Below are 13,131 nucleotides of genomic sequence, written 5' to 3' on the forward strand. Positions count from 1 at the left end.
ATCATAGTAAAGTAAATTAATTTAACATAAAAATTAGATAGAGATAGATTATTATCATACTAATATAACTTTTAGTTTGAATATCACGTGCAGGTCAATGAGTGTCAACCTTCAATTTTAGGGTTACATTTTTCTTATATTTATTGATTTTGATCTTTTAATTTTGTATTTACATTGTTTATAAATTTTAAAAATCAAAATTTTATTTGAAATTTAGGATATGAACCCTCTTCATGCAACGAACAATGCACAAAATGGGGGTGCTAGCTATATGAGGTAATTAATCTTACCCTTTTTTTCCCTAATTGATTATACTAATTAAGATTTTGAAATAATATTTGTTCAAGAATAATTTTAGTGTGTTTATATAACTTTTGTTGAATAAAATATAGTTTTCTAATTGATTAAATACTTTAGCATATACTTTTAGAATTATATTTCACGAACCATATATTAACTTTTGAGTATTTTGTTATTGAAAATAGGAGACAACAACTGCATGTCCCTCCTCCTCCACCTGCTCCCGAGATGATTGATCAGAGGATTTCTGTGGCAGGTCTAAACGTTGGTTTGAATCCTGTGAATCATAACAACGCGTTCCCATGTTTGGAGCTTACTTTGGCAACCACAAGCTCTTCAGTTAGTGATGGGTGTTCACAGCCAGCTTGCCAATGTATTACTTGTCGTGCATCTTCAAGCAAGACTCATTGATGACAAAACATTGGTGCAAAATACCTATCAAACGTGACATTTCGATGTGATTGTTCTAGCTATTTTTATTTTCGAGTTGTTGAATTTGAATTATGTTTTTTAGACTCTGAGATTTGTAGAATCCTCAATTTAAGTTATTCGCTTATGTTATTCTGTTTTCGTGAAAAAATCTTGCAATGCTTGATGGATTTTTATTCTACTTTCCAATTTTAATTCAACTTTTCTAAATTAGCCAGCTATTAGCTTTGTCATGTTTGATTAATCCATAGATGAAAAAATATGTTCTTTTAACTATTCTTTCTCTTTTCTTTTTTCTAATTCAAAAACCCACAACACATACTTTTAGAAGTTTATTTAATCTATTTCATGAACCATATATTAATTTGATTACTTTGTTATTGAAAATAGAGGGGAGACAACAATTGCATGTCCCTCCTCCTCCAATTGCTTTTGAGATGATTGATCGAAGGATCTTCGTGTATGTCAGGTCTAAACGTTGTTTTAGATTCTGTAATCATGAATCATCACGTTATACATGTAAATTGCTTTTGAGATGATTGATCGAAGAATCTTTGTGCATGTCAGGTTTTAACGTTATTTTGGATTCTGTAAATCATGAATCACTCAATCTATACGTGCAAGCCCGTAACAATATGTTATCATGTTTGGAGCTCACTTTGGCAACTAGAAGTACTTCAATTTAACTTTGTCATGTTTGAATTATTATCCATATATAGATAAAAAAATATGTTCTTTTATATTTCATTTTTGCATGGATTCTATGAAATAAATTAAAAATTAGGTCATCAAATATATTAAGACGCTCTCGATAACAAAGTTTCATTATGCACATCCATTCATTTATATATGAGTCTTAACATATTTTTCTTTTATTCGATAAGAAAATTATTGTTAAATTTTTTTCAATAGCATTGCTCTTTCTTTTATTTCACTGTCATTTACTTATTAAGAGTTTTCGAAAAAAGTCTCTATACCTCTAGATAATAAATATAAGATATGCGTAATATTGTACCCTCTCTAAATTCCACCTATAAAAGTCCAACATTCAATAAAAATTTAAGTAAAAGAAAACTATATAAATTGAGTCACAAAAAAACTTATTTACACTAGCAAAATTATGATTTGGGCCTTAATATAAAATCATCTTTATTACGTAGCAATTTTAATTTTTTAACTCATCTTTCAGCACGAATTCAAATTTAGTTGGGACTCGTGCCTAATACAAAGTAAAAAACATTTGCATTCTCAGAAATCAATTTTGTTTTTTTCAAGCAACATCTTCTCTCTCTCGTCCATTGCTCATCAGGCTTCAATTTCCATTGAAGGTGAAAAATACTTTTTTCTATTAATTTTAATATCCTTTTTTTAATTTTTCTCTTTTAAAAACATCAATGAATAAATTTGTTTGATAACAATTCCATAAAACTTCAATTACATATTTGTGCAATCATTTCATTGTTGATTAATTCATAAACTTTTTTTTTAAAATTTATATATTTATCACGTGATTATGAATTGCCCAAACAAAATATCTTTGAACGATATCGTTCGATCGAATCTACAATTTTTGTCTCAAATTATGTATATATATGAAGAAAAAAATTATAGTAATTATAAATTTTGGATTCGTCTACGTCTTTTTAAATCGAAATTCAGGGGGCTATTGCTCATAATCGTAGTCCAGGAAAAAAAAATGTGAATGTGGTAGTAAAAATTGAATCATCATAATATCCTTGATGTGTAATTGGTTATACAAGCGGATTCAGAATTTAAACTTTATGAGATCAACCTTTAAGGTTTTTAGCATTGAAAGCATTATTATTAATAACGTTATGGATTAATATCGATTTGTCGCATGAATTTGATGAATTTTTTCAAAATACTGGCTCGGCCACTGACTGATTCGAGCTTGATTTCGATTTCAGGGCTTGTAATTGAATAGGATTGAAGTTGATGAGCTAAATGTTACAATGGATAGTAACAAAGATGAGGCTTTAAGATGCATTAGTATAGCTAAAGATGCAATTTCATCAGGCAATAAACAGAGAGCCCTAAAATTTATTGGAATCGCGCATCGTCTTAATAAAAATTTATCATTGGATGATCTTCTTACTGCTTGTGAAAATCTTGATTCATCGACTCGTGGTGCATTTAACGAGGTTAAAAACGACGTTGCTAGTGTGAAAAATGAGACAGGGGATGTGATGAATTGTAGAGAGGAACATGTAGAGATGATTAGAAGAATTAAGAGTAAGAAGGACTATTATGATATTCTTGGTTTGGAGTCAAGTTGTTCATTTGATGAAATTAGAAGAGCATATCGAAAAATTTCGTTGAAAGTTCACCCTGATAAAAACAAGTATCCAGGTTCTGAAGACGTGTTTAAGAAAGTAGCAAAGGCGTTTAAGTGTTTGAGTGATGTTGGTTCAAGGAGAGAGTATGATGAGATAGGTTATGCTGAAGAATTCGTGTATAGTCAGGAGTGTAATGTTAGTGGCACGAGGAGAAGAAGAACGAGGCACGAGTATAGTTCTGGTGATGAGTTTGATCCCAATGAGATTTTCAAGTCATTTTTCGGTCATGATGATGATGTGTTTAGGAGAAGTACTTATGTTTACAGGACGAGAACTGCTGGTGCTGAGCTGAGAGTAGTGGAATTAGGTCCTGTTGCGCGTAAATTAGTACTTTTCCTTCAATTGGTGATGTTTTTGTTTATTGTTCTACTTGTATATCGTCCTTACTTTGGAGACTGACTAAGAGAGGAAGAATTTTTGTTATTGCGCCTGAATTTGATTAGAACTATTGACTTGATATTCCTTATATCGAAGACCATGTTACTGGATATGAACACGAGTCACGACTTCCATTGGAATGGAATTGCTTCGTTGATATATCTTTATTCGTGCTAGTATTGTCAGGCTTAGCCTTCTTACCCTAAGTACGAGGATCCTTTCTTCGTGTAAATGTTCATAGGCAAAAAGGACATTCCTTTGATCCTGTTGACGGGATCAGGATCAGAATCAGGATCAGAATCAGCCAGTGTCGCAGTGTGTAAGGCCCTTTCCTGAAAGAGGTTGAAACAATGGAACAAGAAACATTTAACGACTAACTGTGCCAACATTCGAGATTTTGAAGTAGCTTGAGGTTAGTTAAGTTCTTTCTGAATATCTGCATATGTATTGAACTAGTGATTTATGTCTATGTTAGATTAGAAGCAATATATTCAATCTTCTTTCTCCGTATTATGCTATGTTGTTCGGATTTTTCAAAAATATTGCCTCATTCATGTCATATATTCTTCAAAAACGAACTACTTTTGGACTATCCGACATGCACCCAATGACATTTCTGAAGAGTTCGAGTAGCATATACATGTATATGGCCTTTTTAACATTGTATTGAAGATCAAGGCATGCTCTTGCAGGTCTATTGTCTAGATGCATGGAACTTTCAGGTGGTAATTGAACACTTCTCAAATATTTTAAGTGATAAAGCCCCGTCTGGCACCTGTGTTGGTGAGAGGTGTAGCATGTATTTTGTAAATTTAAGTAAAAGTAAGTGTAAATTGATCTGAACAATACGATTATCCGAGAGAAAAAAATAAGAGGAATTTAACAATATATATCTATGAATATATTTCATTTTACCTTGATATACCGTATAATTGGGAAACTTACATAAATGTGCTATAATAATAAAATATTTACCATTTATAGCAACAATATTTTTTTTCACTTGATCGCTTTTAATTCATTTATAATACAATTTTAATACATATTACAGATTTAACAAAGCATTGCTATAAATGGTAATAAACAAAAAGTATCGCTAAAATCAGTAATTATTTTTTAAAATGTATTAATTTATGTAATTTTTCCTTATCCTTTTTTAAGGAAAAATTACATAAATTAATACATTTTAAAAAATAATTACTGATTTTAGCGATACTTTTTGTTTATTACCATTTATAGCAATGCTTTGTTAAATCTGTAATATGTATTAAAAGTGAATTATGTATGCAATATATATGAATTATAATTGTTTTTTGAAATATATCATGTTTGTTTGGTAAAAAATTGTCACATTGTATTATAAGTGTATTAAAATGTGTGATAAATGTATTATTCATCATTAAAATTTGTATTATATGTGAATAATATATTGTTCTTTGTAATATGTATTAAACTTGTATTATAAATGAATTAAAAGTGATCAAGTGAGGTAAAAATATTATTGCTATAAATGGTAAATATTTTTTTATTATAGTATATTTATGTAAGTTTCCCTTTTTTTAACAAAGTAGATTCAGTTGAGTCTCTTCCTAAGAATTAATCAGTTGTAAGAATGACGTGATGTTTGATTTATGTGCACATCGCAATGAAATTTTTACTATTAAAAATTCAGTCTTTTAAGTGAAAAAAGGTAAAAAGAAGATCCTTTATTCACTGAATTTCGAATTACGTATCAATTGGCCTCAAAAGAGTTTGGAGTAATAGCATTTCAAAATAATTTTTATCCGTCAAATCTTAGTAAACAAAATTATCTGATATTAATGCTCATGAAATTTATTAGTTGTATGTAATTGAAGTATATACAACAAATTAATAAAAGTAATCATGATTAAGTAGTACTTCTTTCGCCTCAAATTTATTAGGAGAAATTTTTGACTATTTTATTGTTATTTATGTCTTAAGATATAATCTCTTTATTAAATATACGACATTAAGGTATTTTTATAATCTTCGAGAACAATTGCTAATAAAAATAAAACAATTAATTTCATTTTGAACTTAAAAAGTCACAAATCAGACAATTACTTTTAAAACTCACAACAGATTATTAATTAATCACAATTAAGCGATAAACTGTATTATTAGGAAGACACGTGTTACCATGGACCGGGTTGACCCACTTAATCCACCAATCGGTCCGTGGGTTGTGGCCCAGAACCGGCCCATTACTCACTTGAGTGGGCCTATTGGCCCATAGTTAAAGCCCAAATTCTAACTGCTTTGTTCGTTAATTCTTCTCAAACCCTCTCTGCTGCCGCTGCCGCTGCCAACTCCTCGTCGTTCTACTTCTCCGGCGGCTGATTTGTATGTTTTGCTAGCTTTTTCTCTCACATGCTTTCTCTCTCTACATATTTCGTATTTTGAATGATTTTTTGTGATAAAATGCTGATTTTAGTTATTGGATTAACATGTTGCTGTGTTTGCTTCCATTTCTTAAAATAAAGCCTCATTCCCTGAATAATATAGTATAGTACTGAATTTTAAAAAAAAAATGTGCATATTGATGCTTACAGTTATTAAAGGTGTGTACTACTTTTTTTTTAATGTGTGAAGTGTTTTGGTAGAAATTTAGTTACTTGCTCGGCCTTGTGGTCAATGAAGTGGGTTGAGCACTATACGGTGTCGGGTATTAGTCCTGTTAGAGACAATACACTAAGTGATATGTGATATGTATCGTGTGGAGTTAATTGAGGTGCACGTAAGCTGGTTGTTATCAAAATAAAGAAAAACAGTGTGGAGTTAATTGAGGTGCACGTAAGCTGGTCTTTATCAAAATAAAGAAAAAGAAATTTAGCAACTTCTTTTTTAGAATCTCAATAGGGACAGAAATATTACGTGATTTCTTCCCATCTGTCATAGCCTTTGTGGACAGAGTTATCTGATACTTGGTGGTGGTGGGAGGTGGAAGGTCTGTTGGATTTAATCGAGGTGCGTGAAAGCTGATCCGGACACTAAGGTTATAATTAAAGAAAGAATGTCTTTATATGCCACTGCGATGTATAACCTATCAAATTTAGGATATTTATGAAACCTGGACTATTATGGTTTATTGGCTTTAAAGTCGACTAACATGATTCTAGTCCTATCCTAGAAAACTCCATGCAAATTCTTCCATCCACTTGATTCTCAGTGTATAGTTACTGCTGGTGGGTTGAGTTGTAGCAGGTACTCAGTGGAGTAGTCGAGAAGTGCATGCAAGCTAACCTGGATACTACCATTGTAAAATAAAATGTATTTAGCCTGATAGTGTCAATTGGTGATACTGGTGCAATTATTAAAAAACAAATAATTGATGTCAATTCTAGATGCTAGGGTGTTAGAATTATCTGGTGAATCCCTCTGTCACCAAGCGTGAGCGGGTGGAGATTGGTCTTTGATCAGCAATATTCCATCTCCTTGGTATGGAATTGACAATAAAACAAAGTAAATAATGAGTCGTTCTGAATATTCTCTGATTAACGAAATAACTTCGGCGATTAAGCTGTATTGGCTGTAGCCCTATGCTTTGAGTCTGCTGATGTGTTGCTCAACTTGATGGCTTTGAAGATGAACTCATTTGTCTTTGTTCCGAAATTCAGAGTTGAAACTTGCTTTTGAAGTATTGAACATCAGCCAAAATGTCTCGGAAAGGATTGATGGAGCAGGATCTAAGCAAATTGGATGTGACGAAGCTACATCCTCTTTCGCCTGAAGTTATTGCTCGTCAGGCAACAATAAACATTGGTAAACTAGTAATTAAGAATTATTGGTTACTACATTCGACAAGTGCTCACGTTATCTCGTACATGGAATATACCTCTTCTTTTTTCGTTCCATTCTCTCTCCAGGCTAGCTGTTTATACACTTCAATTACGCACACTGAATTACTGAAATGTAATTTCATATTCTAGGTACTATTGGCCATGTGGCTCATGGGAAGTCAACAGTTGTAAAAGCTATATCTGGTGTGCAGGTATGCCAGTGTTTAAAATTCTGGGTCTTTATCAGTGGAGTTTAATTTGTTCCACTAGTTAATAAAGCTTTTGCGATTCGACAGTCCTCTATTTAACTGTTTCTCTCGAGTTACAACCGTAAACTATAAATATAGATACTTATTTACATATGTATTTGTAAGAACAACTATTCGTTCTGTTGATCTTTTGGTATCTAAGGGTATTTGCTATTTACTTCAGCAACTAGAAAGCATTTCTGAGTTTTGTCCTTTTCTTTTTGTTATAATTAACAAATAAAGTGATTCCACGCCCTCCTATTTTATATGGTGGTTATGAATCAAAGCTACTATTACATTAGCCTCTATTGCAACATGACACAGCTGGTATTTGGAGAATTAATTTGTCTTATCCATCGTGGCCCCATTAATATTTCTTAGATGTTGATTTGTAAGTCCTTATTTTATCTGAACTTTGTTTAGTCTTACTTATTTTACTGTGTCTGGTGAAAGTAGTCAGACTGCAAATAATTATGCTCCCTTATTTTTGCAGACTGTTCGTTTTAAAAATGAGCTAGAGCGTAATATTACAATTAAGCTTGGATATGCAAATGCTAAGATATACAAATGTGAAGAAGAGCGCTGTCCTAGACCTGCATGTTACAAGTGAGTCCTTGATTTGAGAAAGAATCATTCTTGTACTTCATCTGGTAGGTTGTGTTGTAACATCAGTCCTTTCCAGGGCTTATGGAAGTGCAAAAGAAGACAATCCCATGTGTGACGTCCCTGGTTTTGAGAACTGCAAAATGAAATTGCTGAGGCATGTGTCTTTTGTTGATTGCCCGGTAAGTTCCACACATGCCACTTTCTACAGTATGTATTACTTAAAAATTTTACTTGTGCATTCTTTTTTTACTATACCGATAAACCTTTTTTCTTCTTACTGAACATGAATGACATACATCCATACAAGAGAAAATTTTAAAGATTGTGGCCTTGGAATTCAAGCAAGAGAATAGTATCAAAGAATATATCTTACTGTGAATTATTACTGTTTTTCTTTTGTAATGAATATTCAATATTACATATAAGCTTTGCTGTTCTTATTTAACTTGCAGTCCCTATTAGCTTTCTCTACGATTTTAAAGAAGTCTAGGACGTTAAGAATGGCATTAATGATATAACAATTCAGGCATAGACATTTTTCCCGCATCTAGCCTTATGCAGTTGTTTAGGCTCATTTTGCAACAATATCATTGTACTTGAGTATTTAATTTCCTGACGTATCAATGTTTTATATGACATCTTTTACTTCAGGGTCATGATATTCTCATGGCTACTATGCTTAATGGAGCCGCAATTATGGATGGCGCCTTACTTCTAATTGCTGCCAATGAGAGCTGTCCCCAGCCTCAAACTTCTGAACATTTAGCTGCTGTAGAAATTATGCGTCTCCAACATATAATAATTCTTCAAAATAAGGTTGATCTGGTTCAGGAAAATGTTGCTATCAACCAGCATGAGGCAATTCAGAAATTTATTCAGGTAAGCGGAATACTGGTATATATTCATTTGCCTCTCACAGGATGTGTTATACAACCATATTTCAAATTCTTTTCCAGGGAACTGTTGCAGATGGTGCCCCAGTTGTACCAATATCTGCACAATTGAAGTACAACATTGATGTCGTCTGTGAATATATTGTGAAAAAAATTCCCATTCCTGAGAGGAATTTCATCTCACCACCAAATATGATTGTTATCCGGTCATTTGATGTAAATAAACCTGGTTTTGAAGTTGATGATATCAGAGGGGGTGTTGCTGGTGGCAGTATTTTGAAGGTATCTTTCTCTATTTCTGCAATCAATGATATGATGCAACTCATTGCTTCTTTAACGTTAGGCTTTTAGTTTGACCAAGTAATCAAGTAGTGCCTTAGGCCTATTAGAGTGTAGACGTGAAGAAATGAAGATCTCATTGGAAGATGTTCTAGATAATATTAATTATATTCTTTGCGCAGGGTGTACTGAAGGTTAATCAACTTATTGAGATTCGTCCTGGAATTGTTGTGAAAGATGAGAGTGGCAACATCAAATGTACTCCAATATATTCAAGAATAGTATCATTGTTTGCCGAGCAAAATGAACTACAATTTGCCGTGCCTGGAGGCCTCATTGGAGTTGGAACAACTATGGATCCAACATTGACACGTGCTGATCGATTGGTGGGACAGGTTCTTGGGGAGGTCGGGTCACTTCCTGAAGTTTACGTGGAACTAGAGGTAAAATGACTTCCTTGTACACATCAAAGACATTTTAGACTTTATCGTCTCTTCTTAAAGAACTGATTTTAAAATCAATTACCTTTGCTTGTCTAAGTTTCGAACTACTGTCTCTTTTGATTTTTATGACTGTGTTATCAAATAGGCTCGTTTTTATCTTCCCTCCAACTGAGGGTCCTCTTAGAGTGCTCTTATGTATCCTTTCTTTACTTCAATACCCTTTTATAACACAGGTGAATTTCTTTTTGCTACGACGTCTCTTGGGTGTGAGGACAAAGGACTCAGAGAGGCAGGGTAGAGTCTCAAAGTTGGCAAAGGGAGAAATCCTCATGTTAAATATAGGGTCTATGTCAACAGGGGCTCGTGTTGTCGCTATCAAGAATGTTTTCGCAAAACTGCAACTGACATCCCCTGTATGTACCAGCAAAGGGGAGAAAATTGCTCTTAGCCGGAGGATCGAGAAGCACTGGCGTCTTATTGGTTGGGGTGAAATCCAAGCTGGTATTACTCTTGATGTTCCATCTTCCCCCTTATGAGCAAATCACACAATTAGTCACTCAACAACAGGAAAAACTATTCAAAGGGAATTTGAAATTCTGGATACTCTATATCCTTACATTTTATTTGTTTATTTCTTTGTCCAAGTGGATTGTAACTTGTAATTCATTAGTTTAGCTGGTTATTAAAAAGTTACACAACTAGTCTCTCTCTCTCTCTCTGATATTGCATTTAGAATTATTGAGTTGAAAAATTGCTGATTATTCACAAAGGAATTTTCAAGTGTGAAAAATAAGTAACTGAAATCCTGAAATAACCAATTGAATCAATGAATGTACAATTGTTATGGTTGTAACATAATGCAAGTATTAGTGATTGTTTTTATTGTTTTCATGACTTGAACTCGTGATATATAGGTCGGTCACAAGAGATAACTTTGAGGCATATGGCCCTTCGTTGAATCCTGCTAACGCAAAATGCTTTATGCATTGGACTATTTTTTATATCAAATTTTAGAAGAACTTCCTTTCAAAGGGATGCAAGTATCTTCGTATCAGAGTTATTGTCATAATGCAAGTATTAGTGATTATTTCCGTGGCTTGAGGTTGTGATTTATAGGTCACAAAGAGCATGGCCCTTCATTGAACTCTGCTAATGCTAAACGCTTTATACATTAGACTTTTAAAACGCTTTATACATTAGACTTTTTTTAATATCAAATTTTAGAAAAACTTCCTACACAAAGGATGTAAGTATCGTCGCATCAGTATGAGTTATGGTCATGTGATCAGGACACAAGTCCGAGTTGTTTACACAAATCTATTATTTTTGCATGTTTTGATATAATCAAACTATCACTTAAGTTATTAAAGCGAGCTTGATTATTGGCTCACACTTATTTGACTCTTTACTTTAGTATTAATAATGATTTTAGAACTATGAGATAAATTCAATACAATACAATGACACAACAAAATGTGTGTATCAAAATAGATCACAACAATGACTTGCCCTTGGAAGATAGAAAAAAAATTACTCCTATTGTGATCAAATTGTACCTCTTCGTTATAAAATATTTAAAATATGATTCTACTCCACGGAAAAAAGATAAACTTTATATATCTAAAAGAGTCTGAATAATAGACTTCAAAACTAAAGTAAATTAAACATGATATAATGATATTCTAAATCTAAACTCAGAAAGCTCAAATCATGAATCCCCTTACGATACTAATATATATAAAAAACGAAATGGACAAAATAATCGAACCAAAATGTTGCAAACATAATACTAAAAGAACATTGAACTAAAACATGATTTCGAATTCTTCGTAGATGAAGCAGATTTCTGATCAGCCTGTTTCTTCTTTGTGTTTGTAGCTTCTTCTTCATCCAAATATATTTGCTTGCTTCTGCATTCCATGCTACAAAATGGTTGATCACCCCTATCCATTAAAGAAGTATATATATATATATATATCATTAGTAACATTTTTAGTCCTCAATTGAATTAATTTTGATTAAGTATATTTAACCTTCGATTTAAATTCTATCATAAGAAAAAATTACACTATTAAATATGCAAACGGTGAAGAAAAAGAGTGAGACAAAAAATAACAAAAGAATACTCACATATACATGTAGATGTTTTGTATAGGCGAGAGTTTTTTCTTGCAGAATGAACAAAATTCGAGAAACTCATAAATTGGTTTCTTTTTAGTTGTCATGTTCTGAACAAAGGAAGTCGTACTTCTTTTTGAACCCTCGCCGCCTTCAAGTACTACACTTAGTCCTTTCTTGCTCATGATTTTTGAATATCTTTATGCCTAAAAGGAGGGAGTATTTATACAGACACATCAATGTAGTTTAGTATGTAAGAAAGGAAATAAAGTTATTAGTAGTATGATTTTTATCCAAATTTAATAGTTTTGAATCAGATTTTATTAAAATCACAAATGATACTTTTGAATAAAGTAAAAGTCAAATGAATTGAGGCGGTCAAAGTCAGTCAAAGTCAAACTCATAAAATTTAAATCGCGAATCTGGTCTCTCTGTCATCTTTTACTCCTTTTTTAGTCTTATTTGCCTCATTTTACTGCTCAGGGGAAAAGTTAGGTGATAAATAATTATTGTGACACTTGTTTCTTCATTTTTAACTTTTTTGTTATGGTCGAAAATTTTTCATGGATCAACTAAAGCATGATTTGAAACATATAATAGTGTATATAGGGTGTATATTTTACTATCCTTTTCTACTTAAATATAATGATTTTGTTTCTTGCTATGCTTTTATCGTCGAGCTAAAATTATGAGTAAATCGTAAATATAATTTCTATCAATGTTCCCTACTAACGCTTTGTTTGGATGGTTGTTATGTATTGTTTTATAATGTTTTGCATTGTAATGTATCACATATTATTGTATCATATTGTATTGTTTTAATGAATACAATTTTTGGATAAATTGTATAGTTCTACGTCATAATATCACACATTCATAATTTGAATAATAAACCTACAAAAATAGTAGGTTTCAAGGTAGAACTACTATGAAAAGGAAGGGTAAAAGATGAAAGATAATTATTAAATAATAAGTAAAGATAAATTAAGAAGAAAATATTAAGGTAACAACGTGATACATAACACGGAAAAATCCATGACTATAGTACAAGTAAAAAGATAAATTTGGTCATTCCCACTCTGGATCTTGTTTGACCTTTAAAATGTGAATATTTACCCCTTGGAATCAACTCACGCCATTAACAAGGTCTTAATGGATGCCCACAAAGAAATAGCTCGGTCAAAAACTCATTCAGATCATGTATCACCCGAATTTCATGGACAATAGTATACGTAAAATGGTAAATTTGTATATTCTCGATTTGGGCCTCATTTGAACCG

The 13,131-nt window shown here is 32.2% G+C and overlaps 2 protein-coding genes across 2 annotated transcripts; both read left to right on the plus strand.

The window, feature by feature from the left end:
• Positions 1-1,949: 1,949 nt before the first annotated feature.
• Positions 1,950-4,360, plus strand: LOC107020106 (chaperone protein dnaJ 49-like). The gene is made up of 3 exons (XM_015220428.2): positions 1,950-2,057; positions 2,658-3,876; positions 4,157-4,360. Exon 2 carries the CDS (start codon positions 2,703-2,705, stop codon positions 3,483-3,485), a length of 783 nt encoding a protein of 260 aa, XP_015075914.1. The 5' UTR covers positions 1,950-2,057; positions 2,658-2,702; the 3' UTR covers positions 3,486-3,876; positions 4,157-4,360.
• Positions 4,361-5,718: 1,358 nt separating this feature from the next.
• On the plus strand, positions 5,719-10,439 carry LOC107020817 (eukaryotic translation initiation factor 2 subunit gamma-like). The gene is made up of 9 exons (XM_015221321.2): positions 5,719-5,828; positions 7,103-7,247; positions 7,415-7,476; positions 8,006-8,118; positions 8,195-8,297; positions 8,770-8,997; positions 9,075-9,293; positions 9,473-9,733; positions 9,967-10,439. Exons 2-9 carry the CDS (start codon positions 7,142-7,144, stop codon positions 10,267-10,269), a joined length of 1,395 nt encoding a protein of 464 aa, XP_015076807.1. The 5' UTR covers positions 5,719-5,828; positions 7,103-7,141; the 3' UTR covers positions 10,270-10,439.
• The last annotated feature ends 2,692 nt before the right edge of the window (positions 10,440-13,131 follow it).

Source organism: Solanum pennellii, chromosome 5, assembly GCF_001406875.1.
Source record: "Solanum pennellii chromosome 5, SPENNV200".
Classification (NCBI taxonomy): Eukaryota; Viridiplantae; Streptophyta; class Magnoliopsida; order Solanales; family Solanaceae; genus Solanum; species Solanum pennellii.

Bases quoted from the DNA above. Each gene is read 5' to 3' on its own strand.
- LOC107020106 (XM_015220428.2), top strand. From the start codon at position 2,703: ATGGATAGTAACAAAGATGAGGCTTTAAGATGCATTAGTATAGCTAAA.
- LOC107020817 (XM_015221321.2), top strand. From the start codon at position 7,142: ATGTCTCGGAAAGGATTGATGGAGCAGGATCTAAGCAAATTGGATGTG. The intron at 8,298-8,769 runs GTAAGTTCCACA...CTTTTACTTCAG, and splicing joins TGTCTTTTGTTGATTGCCCG to GGTCATGATATTCTCATGGC. The intron at 9,294-9,472 runs GTATCTTTCTCT...TTCTTTGCGCAG, and splicing joins CTGGTGGCAGTATTTTGAAG to GGTGTACTGAAGGTTAATCA.